Here is a 20,825-nt window from a genome sequence, read left to right as displayed (position 1 = left end):
GATGACCCTGAATGCATTCACAGAATTACACAATATATTACATAAACCTTTACACCAGTTTACATCCTTTTTTGGTACCACTGTACAATAAGACTAGCTTTATAAAGGGGCTTATGAAAGCGTTATAATTAGGTTGTTGGGATGTAAACATTTAAAATATTATCAAGATCAAGCATCTACTCTGTTAAAGCTCAGATTTTGCTGCTTTGCTTACTTTATCTTGTCCCATTATCAGTCAGCCATCGTTGGTATCTGCATTGAAGTTTGAAAACTGTTTTATAACTTATTTATAACAGGTTATTAATGATTGAATGAAGTGTTTACAACCTAATTAATAAACTAATTATAAATCATTCATAAACCCTTTGTAAGAGTAGCCTTATTTCAAAATGGTCAATTTTTTAAATCCAGATTTTGGGACATCCCATGGAAGAACAAGAAACTATTTTGCTCATTTGTGAAAGCAACCTGAGCAGCTAAATTTCCTCATGGGAGACAGATTTGCTGGAAGCTGTAATCTAGACAGGAGGTGCTGGGAAATGGGAATCAGTCTTTTTATAGACGCCCTCTGAGCTGAATATCATCGTGTTCATTTTCAAATATGTCTTTTAGGCTATGTCCAAAATGTTCCTCAGCAAGTCTCACTTCAGAAATTGAAATGTGTCTGCTGGCTTTGTGGCGGTTGATAAGCAATTTATCACAGAAAAAAAAAAAAAAATCACAAAACATTAGTCAGGCAGCTGCTGTTTGAAAAATCAGGGTAGCCTACTTAAGATGTGGAAGGCCTGTTGGGAACAATCAGGTCGTCCCTTTTATGTTTTTGGCCCAGATATACAGTAATTTTTAACAATTGCCCTTGACAGATAAATTAGCAAAGGGTATTAGAATAACTGAGTGTGATCTTGAAGCTAGATTAACTGATTCGTATAGGCTACAACATGAGACAACACAATATAACATGGTACAAATAAGATAAGAAAATAGGCTATTATATGGTATGATACAAGATAAAATGAGACATTAAAAGCAATAGTGAGTCAAACGTGATTTAATTTCCATCAACCCCAGGGTTGACTTTACTCAGTTAGTGCATCCACTCTATCTTCATACATAAGCCATCTGAAAAGCATATGACTTTGATTTTGAAATATGTTGTGTCGTGTTTGGCTCAATTTTACAAAAGCGCTCACATAAAAAATCAACTGAGGCTGATTATCGCTGTGCGCAATAGTAGGTATATTTGAAATTGTGACAAGAGGTTATGTACGTTGTAGTTCTCCATGTTAAAACAGTCTTTTCTTAAGGATTTTACACTTAAAATAATGGTGACATGAAAATTGTCTAAAGATTTATACTGCCTAGTGTACAAAGAGGTGAATCTCAGCACCATTTGTTACTTTGTGTGGTCGCAGTAACACACAGTACTTCATGGTCACTGACAATTTTCCTATCCATCCACTTAGCCACCAGTCAAGTACTAGAGAGCTTAGGCCTTTAAATGCGCTTCAGCTCCCGATGTGATACCATATGATACGAGACACAATATAATACAAGATATGGTACAATATGATATGAGGTGAGATACAATACAATACAATACATGGTACAATACATGGTATAATAAAAGATGCAATACACTACAATACAATATGATATGACAGGATACCATACGATACAATACAATAGAATAAAAGATACCATACACTTCAATACAATATGATATGACATTATACAAGATACAATACAAGACATGATAAGATATGATATGACGTGAGATATGATACGATATGACACGATAAGAGATATGATACGATATGATATGATATGATATGATACAAGACACAATACAATACAATACGATACCAGATATAATATGATACAAGATACAACACAATATGATATAATCTCATACAATACATTATAATACGATATGATACCAGGTATGATACAATACAAGATACGATATGATACAACAGGATACAATACGATACAATACAATATGATATGATATAATACAGTATACGATGCAATACAAAATTCAATACAATATGACATGATATGATATGATACAATACAGTACAATGCAATACAATGCATACAATATCATAAAATAAATACGATACGATGCAAATGCATAGTTAAATGAGGCAATGCAATGTGATGCAATGTGATGTGATGTGAGGCTTCTCTGTACAAAGAGCTCATGATTAAAAGAGTAAATTCAAATGTACAGAGATACACAAATAGACATTTGCTGGGAAAGCTACAAGAAGCAGTCATCCAGTGACATCTGCAACCAAACAATAACATAAAACAAGATAGTGATTGAATGCAAGTTCACAAAAGTGAATTTTGAATTGGATGCAAGTAGATGAAGGTATTACTCCAGTCAGATAATTGTAAAGTTCAAGCAACCTGACTGCAAATACACAGTCCCCTTGTGTCTTTCTTCTGGCTTTTGGAGCGGTCAGAGTTTGGTCTGCCAATCTATACGCTTCTGCACTTAAGGAGATAACTGCTTTGAAATAAAAGCTTGAACCAGGCCATTTACTGCATTGAAAGGAATCAATGCAATTTTAAGAATCAATCCTACAATGAACTGGAAGCCAGTGTAAGGTTGCTAAATAATGATATAATCTCTTCATTTAGGTCAAGTTAAAAGGCTGGCTGCAGCATTTTCAACAACATGCAGCCAACACAAGGCTTTCTGGTTGAGGCGAGTGAACAGAAAGATACAGTGTTCAAAGCAAGACGGGAAGAAGGCGTGAATGACTTTCTCCAGGTGGGAAAAAAAAGAAAGAATCTAATTTCTGATGACTTTCTGCACTCAGCTTTGGTGTTAAGGACTCAAGTTCATACAAAAAGTATCATGCTAAGAGGCACTGTGAATATTGATTTTCTCCAGTGGATATATCATTCTCCCTTTTGTTTATCTAATAGCTCCCATTTTTCTAACTGCCTACTCTTTTTCTGTGACAGCACATGGGCATGTAATTGGTAGAATTATTATCATTACAAAATTATCTCTACCACTGAGAAGCAGCGCCTCATAAAGCTATTCCTCATTGTGAATTCGGAGGAATAGATGGCTGTTTCTCTCTGATTTCTACTGGCAGTCTGTGTGTTTTGATTAGAGGCATCCCCAGGGTATCTGCATCTCTAAACAGAGCTCTAGGGAGCACACACCAGCAGGAGGGAAGCAAATGTTGTCTGTGGAACAAAACCCTTTTTTCTTAATTAACTAGAATCTCCTATCCAGTAAGACGACAGACGGCAGTCTGCCTGTACTATGTGCCAAATACAATACAAGTGAGAAATAATCAGCTCCGTTGGCACCTGTTTGATGTCCCAAAAATGGGATTTCACATATTATGTTGTCCACGACTTAAACTGCCATCAAACCATAGATTCTTTTGGGCATCTTGACCTTAATTTCAGCCTTGAAAATGAAACGATTTCCCCAAAGCACAGTGTTGCTGTGCTGATACTTGCTTTACTGTCAAATGCCCTTTGTGGGTTGTTTTGATCTGAATACCGTATTCCTACGTGTAACTATTTTTAACCATGCATATCTTGCTTTTTTGTATACAAATTATGCTCCCACAAATGTGAATTTGAAAGTTGATAGTGATACCAGTACAACCACTCTTTTTGCAATGATAGAACCTTGATAACAGATATCTCAAGTCAAGATTCAGTATTTTTAAAGTTGATCAATTTGTGTTGGCAAAAGGATATTTTGGTCTAACTGTAATACAAGTACAGGTACTATCTCTACATCTCAGCCCCTGGGCCAGATGCTCTCAAAAAAGCCCAAAGGAAACTGGAGTACATGGTTCCATTTATTAGGTTTATTTGCCTTTTTTAATGGCGTTTTTAATCCTTTTCTTAAATTACAAAAACAAATGCCTATTGGACGAAGGGGAAGGCAAGGGTGGCTTTGGTGATGTGGTGATTGAACTATCTAAAATCTACTGTGTTCTGTGGACAAATAATACCCACATTTGTTTTGACTCAGGCTGAAAGAGGAACATTTACATTTATTATGCGCAAGAGATAAGGCATCCTAATTCAGTTACAACTGCAATTTCCTCTCACCCAGTGTCCTATTTATATTTCATGTGGTTGTTGAGTTTGTCCACATTGAAAAAAAAAAAAAAAAAGCCATACAATCATCCTCGTTGTGTGACTTGAGGATTGCAGTTTTTGGGAGGCAGCAGGGTCAATTGCAACAGCAGTCCTAACCACCAGAGATAAAAAAAGTGAGACAGTCAAGAGCATCTTCTCCTGCCTCTAATTATAAACTCACTCAGCACTCAAACTCCAAGTGGAAAACTGCATCAGAAATTACCTGTTGTTTCAGCGAGTGGAGCAGACTGCCTGCAAACCAAATGGGAAGAGAACAGCATCGACTCTGACTGCATCTGTCATGCACCATCTCGATTATGTAATTAGCAAGCTGTTGCCATCCCTCATTTTCACTGTATGACAGCCAGATGAGCTGGCAACTTTTACTCTGGGAGATACAGTGATGCTTAGAGGGGGCCACATTTTCCACAGTTTCACTTGTGAAAGACAGTTTGTCATTCATTTGTCCTTGGTCAGTTCAGGCCGTATTAGTGAGCTTTCCCACAGCTACAAAATGAGAGAAGACTGCTTGAACTCCTAATATGTGATAATCACAAGCTGTCCACACTGTTTAATTCATACTTTGACCTGAAGTACACTTGGATGCAAAATGTTAGTCAATTACTCTGTGTGCTCAGAGAGTCAGCCTCCCATTCATTGTCAATGGAGGTCATTTTGAAAGGTGATTTTGTCCACAAATAAAAGCGGGTCATCTAAATGTAGGTCTCAGAGGGGGATGGGGGGATAGACAAAACAAATACTATAATATTCCAAAATCTAATATAAAATTAGAAATTTGAATTAATATTCCAGTGGGAGCTTTCTCCAAAGTGAATATTGTACTCCAGAGTGAAACTCAGTGACCTTGCAGTGCTGGGATTTTTAAACTTTTTCATGTTCTAAAAGCTTGAGTTGACTTATTAAGCGGCCGACCTCCATTTGAAGTGATTTTGTCCTTGAGACCCTGATATGAAAAGATGTTTTGGTGTGTGTTTAGTAGTAAAATGTTTGGACGCCATAATTTAAACACTGGCAAATAGATTCAGCATGGTGAGATAGTGAAAAATTGAGGGACCCTTCTTTTAAAATCGCTGTTACAGGCAACTGTTGAAGGCTAAAACCAGCAAATAACCGTCATGCTCCAAAACTGAGCAGTTTGTTGCCTCCATCTTCCTGTGTTCTCTTTTATCTTACAAAATGTGGCCAAATGTGATTAGATTAAAAAAAATATTTTGATAAAACATCTTTTATAAATTTCAAAACAAGCCAACAGCTCACTGTTGTACACAGGCTTACTGTATAAAGCACATGAATAACATTGGAATGCACACATAAGCTTATCATGACCTTTTTTTTTCCCCTCTCTCTTCAATGCAGTAATCTACACTATGTTTCCAACTGGGATATAAAAATCTTGGGTCCATCTGGCCGTGGTATCGATGTATTTATAGCATCAAAACCCAAGTGTGTCAGGCATTCAGCCTGCCTGTTTGATGATTTGAAAAACACAGAACTTCAAAAGATTACAAATTCTCAGAAAAACATACAACTAAGACACATAATTTTAAATCTCTCTCTTTGCAATGACATGTGAGTCTGCTTACCATCACAGTGTTTTTACAGTGTCCCCTTCCCTTTTCACTGATTTATGGCATAAGGAAAAAAAAAAACATATTTCTACTGTATCATCCTGTCGACTTTCTCTTACTTGTCTTCTAATTTTTGCATTTTCCTGTTGAGTACCGGCCATTTTTCAACCCCCAGGTGTCCTCTTATAATTAATCAAATGAAACAACCTGAGAGGTGAAAATTATTCTGTGAGCGGTTCACCGCTCTGCCAGCCTGCGACGGACGTCACCAGCATTGCTTTGTTTTAAGGGGTCATGAACCAAGATGATTGAGCACCACTGTTCTGCACCAATCACAAAGACAAATCCCTGTGCTTTTGCAATATTGCAGTGAGCAGTGACGATGTGATTGTGTGTGTGACTGGCAGTGCAACTCAACACTCATGGCACTTTGTGAAATAGTCACAAAATTTAATCTACAGATTTGGCTCCATGGACACGGACTGCTTATTTTTTCACGCATATGGGTACAAAATTAATTTGTGTCCATGAACATGAATGATACTTTTTGTGCATTCAATTTATGTCCATGAGCATGAATTTTATTTTTTGTGCATAAAATTTGTGTCCATGAATACAAATTTTCCCACATGACGGTGGCTAAATTAACGTCGTGGTTAAGGTTAGGTAAAGGGTCGGGGTTAGGAAAAGGGTTACTGTTACGAAAACAATGAGTGGTCACACTTCACAATTGGGCTCAAACTCTGATCGGCTGAGTGAAAATTGTAGTGACAGACCCATCTGCCACCCCACCTTGCCTCTTTCTCACTCTTTATACTACCTTATGGTATGTGGTACAGGCACAAAACATACTTCCAGCTGAAATAATTTACTCTGAAAGTCTTGCTGACTGATGTCTGTGTACATAAATCTATACTTTCCATTTTGTGCCACAAAAAGCTGTGAGACAGGGCTGGGCAGTGAGCCAACAGTTTTTAAGCCACATTGACACATGATCTGCCTCGGGGCAGTCACTCATAATGATTGTTCTGTATGATTATATAATTTGTGTGCTCAAACAATCACGTGTTTGCCATACAATCATATATGTTTACTTTTAATCTGGAGCCAAAGATCAAGTTGAACTTTAGCCTATATTGCTTAAATAGACGCTGTAAAGTGCATAGTGTATGGAATAAAGTAAAGGTGCTGTCGCTCCACATATGTGACCTGAGAAGGAGCTCGCTCACTCAAGGCCAGCAACAGAGAAATGCGTGAGGAAGCTCCAGGATGTGTGCACAAATTGTAAGCAGCAGCCTTGGTGGGTTGAAAGATCAGCAGAGCAGGGAGATAACGGATAAGGGAAGAAACAGCTATGGTATAAAAGAGTCTTTATTGTACTGTTGCAAGGTTGACTTCTTGTATGTGTGCCATGCTCTGAGCATGATTAAACTGTAACAATCCTGTGAGCAATTTTTGTCTCTTTCCTCATTCTCGTCAGAGTGGAATCAGAAATAACTGCCACGACAGCAACCTGAGCTCTCTGTACTGTTATTGACAGAGTTGTGAGAGACATTGCTTTTTCATATCAGTGTTATACAGATCCTGCTCCATTTCTAATGGAATGATACGTTAAAAGAATCAAATGACTTTAATTTTAAAAGGATTTGGCATGTTTAGTGGGGCACGCTGATACTTCAGTTGACATCCCAGTTGTTACTGATGAATGTCTCACTGCAGAGGAGAAAGCATGCCTCTTACTTGATCTTACTTTAATCGTAGCCTATTCACCCAAATAAATCATGAACCTCTCGGCTATTTGCTGCCACTCCCTGGTCATAATGTGACTGTGGTGGACTGCAACTCTCTCCCACCCTCAGCTCATTTTAATGTGGACTCTTTCTCCATACCCAACCTCAGTGTGTGGGCTGTGTGTGTACTTGTGTCTCTACTCTGCACTCACAACCAAGAACTCTGCAAAAAACAAAAAGGTGCCAAAAAACAAAAAAAGCACACTTAGGTGAATCCTGCATGTAGCCTACACTCGACCAAATAGCCCAGATGGCCTCACAAGAATAGAAATATTCCAAAAATTCTCCAAAGTGAGGATACTTTGCATGTTTCCATCCCAACGGCAATTTAGCATTATATAGGATTAGGTTTACTTTATAGGAGTTAAGGTTAGGCATGTAGTTGAGAGGACTGAGGTTAGAGTGCTATGAAATGAATGCAATTAATGGAAATTTCTCAGGACTGCAGTTATACAGGTCTGCTAGAGGTGTGTGTGTGTGTGTGTGTGTGTGTGTGTGTGTGTGTGTGTGTGTGTGTGTGTGTGTGTGTGTGTGTGTGTGCGTGCGCGTGCGTGCGTGCGTGTTGGAGAGGAGGTGAGGTGGAGGTTTGCAACATATATCTGCACTGTCACAGCATGTCCAGCAGGGGGCAGTGTGTCTCCACAGAGAGCTCCACGTGAGGGGGGGGGGTTTGAAGGAATTCACTGCTGTCACTTTTAAAATCGTTGCCTTCTTGAAATGTGCAACTCCCAGCTGCAAAATTATGTAACATTATATAATAACTATGTATAATTAACCAGCTACAACTCGGAAATCACGACTCGGCAGTCAATGGAAGGCAGCGGAACAACTTCACCGTGTACAAATTTGACATGTAAAGTTGTTTACGTCAATTAATTTGCGTAACTGCGTTGAAATTAGACCCAAAAACGCCATAACAGAAGGAAACCGCGCACACAACAACAGCCAGGATGTGGAGGGGGGGTTTGCGGCGTCCCCTTTAAGAGCGTGTTTTCTCCCCCTCCGGCATAATTAATGACGTTGAGCTGTAAACACGACTGACGCTCAGCTGCGTGGCCGAAGCATCTCAGACCCAAGAATACCTCCAAGCTTTCTGTCTTTATTTTGACAGGACCATTAACGAAAAAACAAGCTGCGGTTCACTTCGACTCGCATATGCAATCTCCAAAACCAAGACGGTGCTGCCTCTCCCCTGTGAAGTGCAATGGCTAGAAAATCGGACATTCCCTCCTCTTACTATGGTGAGTCGCTTCGTCTTTGTTATAAACGCCAACATATTTCCCTGTGGCAGAGGATATATGCCCGTGGCCCGAATGGTATTTTGACCCCTCGCCGTGATTTACACCGCTAACAGTCGCCACATTTGACGCTGGCAGTCTGATAAGCAACCGTGTGACATTTATTCAGCGGTATTTACTGTGACATAAGTAGCCTGCGCCGTTTCCCAGGACTGTTTTAGCCTTCCCAAACCTATCCCCTGTCACAGAAATGCTCCCTACCTATAGCTGCCTCAAGTGAAAGGCACCAGTACAGTAACTGTCGTCTTTTATTGTTCGCCTGCCATATGCAACACTGCCAAGCGCCAGTAGGCTACTGTAAAAGTGCATACAATGGAAGAGTCAAAACAACAATGAGTCTTATTTTACTTTTTTTTTTTTTTCTTTTTAATTTTTTTTTGTTCCGTCTCATCACTCCCTGCCCACAGCTGGATCATTACAATAATACAGCAACTATGCCACAATTCAGCTGGTGCAGTTGGTGATGAGGGCTACAAAAACAATGTCCTCTGTGAGCCTCATGACAAAGGAATTCTTGTGTGGAAGTGACATTATGCTGCTCCAGGCGTATGGATATTTAATCTGTGGGCACATTTGTCTGTCCATTAGCCTGTTTTAGTCATCATCTCGTTTATCTAAGGCAATATAGTCCTTTATTACTGCCAGATGCCACACAGACAGCAGTGTCTTCTCATGAGAGGAGGACAAAGAGGAACAAAGCACTTGCACTGGAGACTCTCACTAGGGTTTGGGCTGACATGGGATTATCAAGGCCCATACCTGGCTGATATTGTTGACTTGAATTTGCCAATATCTACTGTTTGGTGGCTTTATTCACTGTGTATGAATCTGACAACTGTCCGGTGTTTTCGATCATGCTTTTAGTCTTGACAGGGTGGACAAAGTTTCCGAAACAGTGTTAAACTCGGACAATGAAACTTTGTTAATGACAGTGGCTCCAAAAAGCAGCGTGATCCATCTTTCCTACTGTCCTGAGTTGTGGTTGAAAACATGAGACCTTTCAAATGGAAAATTGAATTTGGAATAAACTTAGCCCAGCAATTAGCGCAGGATTTTAAAAAAGGGAAAAAAAAGAAGAATTATTGGCTGATATCTGATATTTAACAAAAGGTCAACACCAGCTTGATATCTCTAAACCGCCATAGGTCCAACCTCAGTGCCATCACAGGCTTTTGTGTGGTTATTTCTACAATTTGTTACTTAATTTTGCTTTCAGATTAATTTGACAATGCATGATAATGAATTTCCACAGCATATCACATTTCCTCAGTTGTTGCGTGGGTGTCAGGTCTTCCGTCTTCCACATCTTTCCTAAGGGACTCACAGATGCATCATATGACTCAGCTCTGTTCAAGTTGTACACCGGTGATAGCTTCACCTCAGATGACTGTCAAGGCGGTTTTGAGCTGTAGAGCAACATGGGTAATGCAGAGTCTGTCGATGGGGGGTGGGGGGTGGGGGGCTGTTGTTCAGCTACACGCTGACCCTCAGATCTCATGACTCCAGCGCTCTGCCAATCATGATTGTAACCTGTCAGCTGCAGTCAATTCTCAGTCGTCTCTCGAGACCCGCAATTCACCACGGCGCTTTCAAACCCCTTCACTCCTGTATCTGGCTGGGAGATGTGGACAAAAAATCAAATGTCACAGTATTTTCGACCTAGTACCTTGATATTGATATTTTGAGGGTGCTTTCATAAACCTTTACATGAGAAATTTTTGATGATTTATCATGAGTGATGTGAATTTGATGGCCAAACAGGTAGAGGCAAATAACAGATCAGTGAAAGCAGTCTAACAAGATCAGAAAATTGTATCCCTTTACTGTTATGAAGGGTTTAAACTAGGAAATAACAATAGCCTACATGTGCCGTATCATGATAGTATGAAAGCCAAAATCCTGGACGATGTCTACTCTCATATCACGATATCAGTATATTATTGATATATTGCCCAGCCCTACTTCTAATGCACAAACTTCAGCCACAACTGGTGCTTGAAAGCGTATCATAAGCCTGGCATGTCTTTACATTATGTTTAGCGTGGCAAATAAAGAGCTTTAGTGCCGCTTTGGAGTGAAACACAAAGGTAAAGCCTGCATGTCATTACAGATTCATTGATTAGATTCAGTGACTGTTGGCATTTTCGCCCAGAGCACCAATTCAAGTGCCGCTCTTTGGAGAATTACATAGAATATACGGAGACAGTTTAATCAGGGAACATAATTTCGCCTTTGTGTGACTTGTGCTGCTGGGCCAGTTGAAGAGTCAGCTAGTGGAGCATGGGATGGAGTTACTATGACTCTCTGTGTTCAGGTCAGCAGCTTTACGTTATTGGCTCTGTGCTGCTTTTGTTAAGTCAAGTGGCTTTGCCAAAAGTCAATTCACTGACTTCACTGGGCTCTGAGGTGAGCAGAGAATGACAAAGCAAATTCTATTCTGTGAAAAATCATTGTGGCAACCAGGGTCACACCAAATGTGTGGGTTTTTGAAGTGGATTTGGAATGCATAGGTAAAAATCCTCTAACACTGTTAAGGAAGAGCTGCTGCTGGCCGTGTGTCTTGCGTACTGTTGTTTGGCTGCAAAATGTTTGATGGGGAAAGAAATTAGCTTGTTAAAACATCAACTCGAAATGTCTGAATTGATGTCAGCCTCTCAGAATCAAAGAGCAGGAACATTCCTCTAGACTCATTGTTGCATGAATGTTAAACTATTTGACAGGGAGAAATCTGTTGTAGAAGTGGAATAGATACCTGTTCTCTCACCAACTGTAGCCTCAATACATCAGAATACAGTGCAGCTTGCTTTTGTCGCTTCCATGGACTGAATGAAACAAACTTAATAACAAGGCTTTCTATATTACTGGGAAATTTAAGAAATGACTAATGAAAGTAGAAGTAGTTGAATAAGGGAGGTTGAGGAGAAATGGACATAACAAAGAACTAAATAATAGGGTTGACCTGAATACGTGGCAATCAACGGAAAAGTCGCTATTCAGATACTTTTTTCTCTTTTTAATAGTGGGCACAGTGCGTTTTCTCATGACGCGAACAGGTCCACCGCAGATCCACCGTCGTGTACCCGCTCTTGCCTCACAAAAAGTGGATGCAGAGTCCATACTCCGTGTAGCGGTGTGTCCCTGGACAGCAGATCCGCCCCCAAATTCAGAACCCCAGTGACGTGAGTCACTCTCAGAGACAGGAGACATTTGCTGCTCCGTACTATCAGTCTGCATTCTACTGTCTGTAGCTGATAGAAACACAAACCCCCCTGGTGGCTGACACTAGCTACCGTTGTCATGTTGTCTGTTCTCACAAGAACATGATGCCCACTGAGAAACGGAAGAAAGCGATTCAGGGTGAGAGACACCACTAAGAGCTCCAGATAATTTATGTGGGACTGCTGGAGACTCCTGCTCCCCAGACCTCTCACTGACTGTCCTTCATATATTATGCCATAGCTCCCAAACTCAAATTTGTAGTTACTACCTTCTGGGATAGGACGGCTTCCCTGCACTAGGAAAGCTGGATGTTGGCAGCGGCGCAGTGCCATTACACATGCCACCATGGCAGTTACCATCCAGCTCCATGCACCATGATGCACGGGGTCCAGTCTGAGGCCCCCCACCCCAGCAAAGCTTCAAATACCATCAAATAATTGCTGTCAAAGCTTCAAAGCCCAGAAAAGGTATTACAACCCTACTAAACAAAAACACGTAATCACAGAATGACTCCTTGAACATGTTGAACGTCACTGATTAATGATTTCGAACCATGTCAGAGTATCTGAGGGTGGGATGTCTTTTTAATAATTAGGAATTCCTACCCAGAAAAGCAGCAGTATCCAGAAGCATATGTGAGGCACATTTTTGCATTTGGTCAATCTAGTTACCATCCTATTATTCACATAAAACAGTTCTCTCCTGGCTCTACATCCACAATTCAAGCACTAATATTATATAATGCCCTTAAATATGCAGCAAGTGTACAGTGGGCTTATACTGTACTGCTGTAATGTTCAGTTGGTCAGAAAGCAGAAAAATACCTCATAATCATTCTGTGACAGGTTCGTAAGTAACAATTTAGATATGGGTTCTATTCACCATAGAAAGTGTTGAGTCGGGCACACTGTTAATTAACAAATTTCTCGCATGGGCAGCTTCCCTAAACGCTGCATTTTTACGCTGAGGCAATGCAGAGGCTTGACAGAAAGCTGAGAGCTTTGGTATAGAATCAAAGCCTCACAGCCTCTCCCTGTGAAATTGCAGTCAGAGAAGGTTGTGGTTCAAATGGCTCATTTTGCACCCAAGAATGGGTGCCATGATGGGCTTTTTAAGTGTCACTGTCCTCTGCAGCTACTCATTTCAATGAAGACTGATGCTCACTCTGTGGTGCTCCTTCACATTTCTTTAGTCTTTATGACATTTATGCTCCCATTATTTTTTAACAAGGTTTTGTTCTTCAGCTGCTACATTTCTTGTGCCTTTTTTCAGGAGGTAGCTGTGCCAGCTTCCTGAGAGAGTTTGAATTAACTATATTATTCACACTAATGATAGGGTGAGTCAGTAAATAATTTCAGAGATTCACTTTTGTGCAGAAAAAAAAAACACTGGATTGTCTTTTGTTCAGCCCTGTGAAAATTGGACGGTTAGCTGTGAAGGGGCTTTGTAGGCGACAGCAAGGAGACTTTAAATTTCCAATTTGTGGCACGAATATAGTCAGTGTTTGTGTGCGACTAGAGGGCTAAGTGACATTGACAGTGATTTATTAAACACAACCCAAAGATGCGCTGGAGAGTGAGCGAGAGAATATGCATCTACATTCATGCAAGACACGTAGGTTTGTTTGACTCGGCTGCACAGTGAGACTTGAAATTACTTTTGATAGGCCTAATGCACTAAATGATGCAGCTAGCTTTATCAAAACAAATGAATCATTATCCTAAGAAGAAAGGAGACATGGTGTTCTGCTGTTGTACACATGCTTTGTTGCACAGGTGAGGGCCTTGCTTTGCACCTTGGAGATTTGCTCAGGCTCAACGGAGCTTCATCGGCCTCGGTGCTGATCTGAATTCGATTAGTGCAGACTGCAGAGAATAGCAGAGGTTAAGCGGATCTCCTGTTGGAGGACACAGGCAGTAAGGCGATATTAACATTGACCAAGTCAGGATGTTGGCCCTCCCCCAGGGTGTAGAAACAAATTGCACCGTTGACTAAAGGGGAATATCACTAAATTTAAAAAATCTCACATTGTGCTGAAATAGTAGCAAAGGCCCATTAAATCATATCTGTGTGAACATTTCTTTCCTCAACTAGGAACCAAAGAGATGAGACCCTAATCCTGCCATGCACTGGAATGCTTGTGTGCACTGATATAAATCCTGGGACAACACCACTGACAGTCAGTGGGAGAATGACTTTGTGTTTGTGTGGGCTTTTACAACTAGACAACCTTCATTTTATAGTACATTTTCTTGGTTGGTGTGCAGTTCTGAACCTGAGTATGTAACTTTTCATCTTCCCACATACTACTGCAGTCACTGTTAAATGGCTAACAATGCTGAATGCTTTCTAACAGACATCCTTGGGCATAGAAGTATAGTTGACGTAGTTGTACTTCAGCTGAAATAGGGTGCAGTTACTAGCCTAAACCTTGATTGCTTTGGGTCTTCTAACAATCCCTGTGAGCCTTACATTACATTGCCAATAGTGATCATACATTCCTATACCTGTGGGTTTATTGCTATATTCTGCTAATGCACTTTGTTTTCAACCAAAATAATGAATCCTCACTTTTTTTGAGTGCTTTCAGTGCATTTGGCAACTCTCAGGTCAATGTTAGCCTGTGGTTTAATCAATTTTTTCTAGCAAATAACGATTTCCTGCATGTAACTTTTATCTAAGAGGCATAAGAATGATTTTGAAAAAACAAGGTTATGATAGTGTGTATGTGTTTACTGATAAATGTTGGATGTGCGAGAGCTCATCCTCCCTGATCTTAGAGAACCAGGGCCCAGTTGCATCCTGCCTGACGTTAGACACTAGTTAAACTTTGATGTGTAAATCAAGGTGAAGATGGCTCTGCCTGACTTTCTTTTTGCATATGCAAGCAAAATCTTTCCCCTCCACATACAGTACTGTTAGTTTCAGAAGAATAAGAATAATCTCAAAGAACATGTTTATGTTCACCTTTGCAGTTGTGTTGCATGCTCGGATATGAAAATACAGTTGCATCATCCCCCATATCCTCGAGTCTCCATAAATCCAAGCTGAAATCAGTTGAGCCTGTCACTGAGCAGCAGCGAGCCTGGTTTCACAGGAACAGAGGGCTCCCACTGACATGCCTGGAGGCCCCCACAGAAGTAACCAAGGTCACAAAGCCCTAGCCACACTGCTGCTACTTCTCCACTTACAGCAGCAGGCTAGCTGTCAGAGCCTGACACTCTGAGATGCTAACTCCCCTCCTGGGGGGCGAATCCCACCCTGGATCCTGCTATTCTCAGCTTCGGAGGGGATGTCAGCTCACACCGTGTCTTTGCCACCGTCTGAAAACATGTGCAATAAATACTGCTCATGTGTTGTTGGGAGTTACCCGGTGGGATACCAAGCCAGATATGCCAAGTACAGAGTCATAGACCATCTGCTAATAGTTGAGCTGATCCCAAGGGACTCTGCTAAGTAAATTGGAACCAAAGATCTGGATGTGTGGAGGTTGTTGTCTTGTCTCAATAAGGAGACAAGTAATTTAAAGGTTACTGTATTCTCCAGAGACAGAAAACAACAACAGCAAGTCTGGAAAAGGCAAGAGAAGAGAGCTGGAAAAAACGAGGGTGATGGTGCTGCTTTGTTGAGAGTGTTTGTGTGTATTATCTGTCCACATCTTCAGTTTTATGTAAAAAGTGAACCATCTGGAGCTTTTTAACTGCTTTGATTCCTTTTGAGATGGACTGCTAATCTCATCTCTTTCTTTCTTTGGCCAGGCTTGGAGTGTGGGAGAGTAGTCTGATCATCATGCTGTTCCCAAAGCATGTAAAGGCAATTGTGTGTGTGTGTGTGTGTGTGTGTGTGTGTGTGTGTGTGTGTGTGTGTGAACTTGTGCATTGGGGGTGATTCCTGACTCAGCTGTGAAGACTTTACCAGTAAATCTCAGCCCTGAAGACCCGCCCCATGACCCTCTCTCAGGCTGTTATCCTATCAGAGCTCTACTGTCCCCTTAATGTCCATGGCAGTGATCCCAGGCAGCTTTGTTATGAATGTGCTGGGCCACCGAGGGGCGGAGCTGGATCATTGGCCCTAGGCGAGATAACACAGTGCCCCCTCTCCTCTCAGCTGCAGCTACTGTCACTGGAAGAGTGACAGCCACTCTGGGGTCAATCCATAAGTTTGGCTAGATCTTTACATTGATTACTATAAATGGAATAACACACCTGAATCTTTGTTTGGTTTATCCTTTTCTTCTCTTCTTTTTTTTTTCAAGAATAACACATCCAACGGCTTCAAAATCATATATAATGCTGTAACCTTAGTCTTTGTTTGCCCGACCCCCCAGGGCCTCAGTAGCCCCCATAAATGAAAGGTCACGACTAAACCAACTCAAATATGATCATTTTTATTTGATTAGTTAATAACCCAGTATAATCCCAGGTTTTGCAGCCATGTAAGAGTCACTATATGGACACTATTTCCATATTACATGTGTGTATTAAGGATAGAAGGGTGCATTTGTTTGCATTTTATTTTGTCAAATGTGATTTCACTGTATCCCTCACCCCCATCTCAGGGTGCATCATGAATACCCCCCACCACCTCCCACCCCCACCTTGCGTTCCTTAAAGGAGAGGGTGGGTGCTGCCACTGCAGTACACTTAAACAGGTGACGAGAGGTGGAGAGAGAGCGATAGCTGTCGCTCTACGTGAACAGAGAGGTTGCATGCAGTGCACCCCCAATCATTTGCTGCCGCAGGCGGTTGGCTATATCGCCTCTACAGAAATACCACTGATGCCACCGACACTAAGATGTTACAGGAGAAACCCAAACAGTGCTGTGTTTTTAAGCACAGACAGGAGTAAAAGAGATGAGGCCCAAAGCCAGTATACCCCTCTTGCTTTCCTCCATGGATTGGCAGAAGCCAACGCTTCATCAAATATGAATGATTATACACAGCATTCAAACTTCCAGAGTGTGCCTCCCTGCTAAGTCAGGAACATCATTATGCTGAATTTTTAAGATTCCTCTTGAAGTTTTCTGTGGTTGTTTTCTGCAGCTGGACCTTTGCCCCCTCTCAGCCCAATGTAGCTCTGACAGAAGTGCAAACTGACAGGCCCTCCGTCACTCCACGTCTTAAAGTGTTTGCGTAGCAGCACAGTGAAAAAGAAAAAACTCCCTTCCAAATGGCCCCTCTGACCCAACCCATGTAGTGCACCTGCAGTGTTCGAGCTGTTTGCCTGACCACGGTATGAAAGAGGCCTGTGTTAGACAGCGGAGCCTGGGGACACTGGTGCCTGTGTCCGCCTGTGTTGCTGTGTCTGTATACTGGATGTGTTTACGGAGACTAGCTGAAAAGAACAAGGAAGAGGGCGGTGGAAAGGAGAGAGGAAAAAGTGAGGAAGCAATTTCGAGCGTGCGATGACGGTGCTGTTCACTGTATGGTGGATTTGTACACGTTTCCCATTTGATGATTCTCCACACTTTCTTGATTGGATCTCAAGATTTTCTAGGGTTGTAGTCAAAAAATCTTGGTCGGCTGAAATTTGACCTTCTCTGCAAGCAGCCGATTGATGGATGGGGGAAAAAAATCTGCATGTTATTTCTAAATTAAATCAGCCACAGTCCACTGAGTGCAAGCTACCTGGTAGCCTAAATTAATTATAAATAAACATAAAAGGCAAGTTGTAGAGTATTTGTTTTTAATCTAATTATTTTACACTGACATGATGTTTAATGTTTACCTCTGGCTTGTGGCAATACGGCATAGGTGAAAGTTTCCTGTTGGCAAACTTGCTGAAAACTTCCGCCTCCTTAAACAGCTCTCTCACCCAATTATCATTGGCTATTCAGTCGGCAGTCACAACATAATCTCAGTCGGGGTCTGAATCTTCTAATTCATTGTTATTTTCCTCCTCAAAGTAACTGCTGTGCTCAGCTTCAGTGTTGCTTCCCTCATTCAAGTCGTCAGCCGTTGTCACTGTGTGAAACGCACCTTTGCGGTCCACACAAAAGCTAAGAGGCTAAGTCGGGCAAAGAGCGCTGAAAAAAGTGAACAAAGAAACGAACAAAAAATGCATCCCGTAATGTGTTTTGCCTTCCCCACGTGTATTTCAGCAAATCACTATGCATTTCATCAGTCATGTGTCTTGAAAACAGTTACATCACATGCTCACATCACATCCAGCTCTAAAGAGAACACACACTGCTGCTTATGAGAGCAACACCAGCAGTTATCTGACCAATGAGAATTTGTGTTGGACAAGAGCATATCAACCAACCAATCTCCCAACCAACCACAAGACTACAGCCCTAAGATTTTCAACGTGTTGTTATCGATACTTACTGTAGCTTGCTAATATAACTGCCAACAAGGCCATCTCACTGGCTGGAGAGATCCAAGAAATCTCACTGTATGTCAAGTGTCAGTAGCCACATTATTGCACTTTTGCTATACTTTTCAAACTTGGTCTGCAACTTCCAAACGATTCAACACATGGAAATTTTCAACTTAATTTACCTTATATTCCCAGACTTTGTAGATTTGCACAGCAACCCTACATAGCTGCTGTGGATATGAATATTGTTCAGATATATTTGATATTCTGAACAAAGAACATGATATTTTGAACAACTGTTTCGTGCTTTCCATTCATCCTGTATTCTGTTATTGTAATGTTCTTGTTAGAGACATCGACTCTCTTAATACAGTCTAATAACTGCATCAGCCTTTCCTGGATACAGATCACTGAATCGTTCATTCTTGTTTTCACACAAGCTCCGACATTAGGGAAGCAAGTGAAAATGCAAACAAGTAATCACTGTGTTGAATCTGGGCCAATCACAGCTGTTTACATCTGGTCATGCAGTTGATTATGGAAGACCTGAGGTGCTGTATGGTGTTGTTAGTGGTGTAGTAGCAGCTACATGCTTTGCTCTAGCCTGTGCTTCACTCCTCCCCATGGAATGAGACCAAGAGCTGGCAAAATGAACTGATATACAGCCCTGAATGATCCAGATTATTTGCCAGGTTGCAGTGAATCAGTTTCAGCAGTAAATGCGCCCATAATTCCTGAGAAGTCTATGCCACGATACAGTGAGCCGCATCAGGAGGGCTACAGCAAGGAGATAAGTGCACAATTTTCTCTCCCCCAAATTGTGAAATACAAGGCGACGAACACCTTCTGTGACTTTCCCCTGAAGCATTGAGCTTTATCACTCTGTGCCGGGTTGTTATATCTGGCTCTCTTCCAGCACAGGCACTCTGAAGTTGATTCTCAGCGCTCAGTCACAGCAAATAGTTCTGGATCTGTCTGACTGCAAGCATGGACTTCAAATTTAGGCATTGTCACAGTGCCTTTTGTCCGTTTTTAGAGTGCTTTATTAAATCTCTTTTGCTATGTAGGCATTTTAGCACGTCATTGGACTATCTTTCACTGTGTCACAGACAGCATATGCTATAAGGTCACCGCTGTAAGTTGATCCATAAGTCTGGTCGCTATAGCAGAGTAGCTACAGATGCAAATGGGATTGGAAAGTGAAGATTACTGCCAAAGGCTTTGTCTGAGCCTGATGTGTAATTCCCCTGCCAGTCCAGCCTCATTGCCTCAGAGGCCAGTTTTGATTACCACCGTGATTGCCGTGTTATGCGTAAATCCATCTGTCACAGGAGGACACGGTGACATTAGCCAACATCATGTCAATAGAGGAGACTAGCAGATAGTAGAGCTAACAGTGACGCTAGCTGTCTCAGTGTAGCATGCCTGCCAGGCTTTTTCCAAACGTTGTTGACTACAGACCCTTATTCAGCCAGACCACAGCCAGCAGTGCACATGCAGTCCACCTCCCTCATCTCCTGCACTGGCACACTGCAGTGCAGTCTAAGCAGCCACCATGTAATGTAGAGCCTGTTGGTGGCCCAGCATCACTGATGATTTTCACTCCCCCACACACACCTTCCCTCTTCCCCAGAGTGAAATCTGTTTTGTGAGACAGAGGAAAGTACATTAGGCCTGGTGGAAGCAGTAGGGCTGATGAACTGAGTTGGAGCAGTGGTTAAAGCCACATTTAGTCAATCATGTCTTGGCTTTTGCTGAATGAGCATATTCCCTGTTGATGAATAAAATTTTGTCAGACTCAAGAGGTTTTCAGTCCTTCCAAATGTTTTTGTCTGCTTTACAGATGGTAAAATGCATTTGCTAATGCAGAGTGACCTTAGACAATCACGCATTGCGTTTTTGAATCCCCTCCATCATATTGTATTGACAGTCTCTTATTCTGGGCATTGAACAGTGTAATGACTGCCCTCATTTTGTCCCAGTTGGCAGGGGAGCGTGTGTCCTGTGGTCCTCTTGTTGGATATGTCGGCTGGCCTCTCAACTCCAAGCAGTAGGCTGATCAAGAGACCACTGACGTGGCCGCTCCCTGTCACTCACTGCAGCACAATCTGTCCTCTCACCACTGGCTTCCCTTGATCTCAGTGTGATTCAGCTTTCACCCACCATATGGGCCAACCTGTTTTTACCACAATGGCTACCACACTGTGGAGACCTGCAAATGCTTTGAATATTCACACTTCCTAAGAAGATCAATGAAAGGATTTTTTTGTCTATTTATATTCAGCTTGCATGGGGCCCAGTCCAATAGCTAGCTACCCGGCTCACCCCCGGCAGCTGTAGCTCTAATTAGCTCTGATCTGAGTTAATGTGATGCAACCTGCTGGCCATGGAGCTGTAGCAACTTCCACTGGGATAGAAAAGCAACTTGAGGCAACTAATGGCGCAACACAGAGGAATAGTGCATATCTACATCAGCACAA

The 20,825-nt window shown here is 41.6% G+C and overlaps 1 protein-coding gene across 4 annotated transcripts in view; it reads left to right on the top strand.

Annotated features, from left to right (window-relative positions):
• The first annotated feature begins 8,462 nt into the window (after positions 1-8,462).
• Positions 8,463-20,825, top strand: part of slc44a5b (solute carrier family 44 member 5b) — a 44,952-nt gene continuing 32,589 nt past the window's right edge. Inside the window, exon 1 of one of the 4 annotated variants that reach the window (XM_030049406.1) lies at positions 8,463-8,748. In XM_030049406.1, coding sequence (XP_029905266.1) covers positions 8,712-8,748 — 37 coding nt within the window. In that variant the 5' untranslated portion in view covers positions 8,463-8,711. The remainder of the gene's footprint in view (positions 8,749-20,825) is intronic. The other 3 variants (XM_030049409.1, XM_030049405.1, XM_030049407.1) reach the window with 3 other exon arrangements.

This window comes from Myripristis murdjan, chromosome 4 (genome assembly GCF_902150065.1).
Source record: "Myripristis murdjan chromosome 4, fMyrMur1.1, whole genome shotgun sequence".
NCBI lineage: Eukaryota > Metazoa > Chordata > Actinopteri > Holocentriformes > Holocentridae > Myripristis > Myripristis murdjan.
The sequence above is the reverse complement of the archived record's forward strand: the minus strand, read 5'-3'. Positions and strand labels throughout refer to the sequence as shown.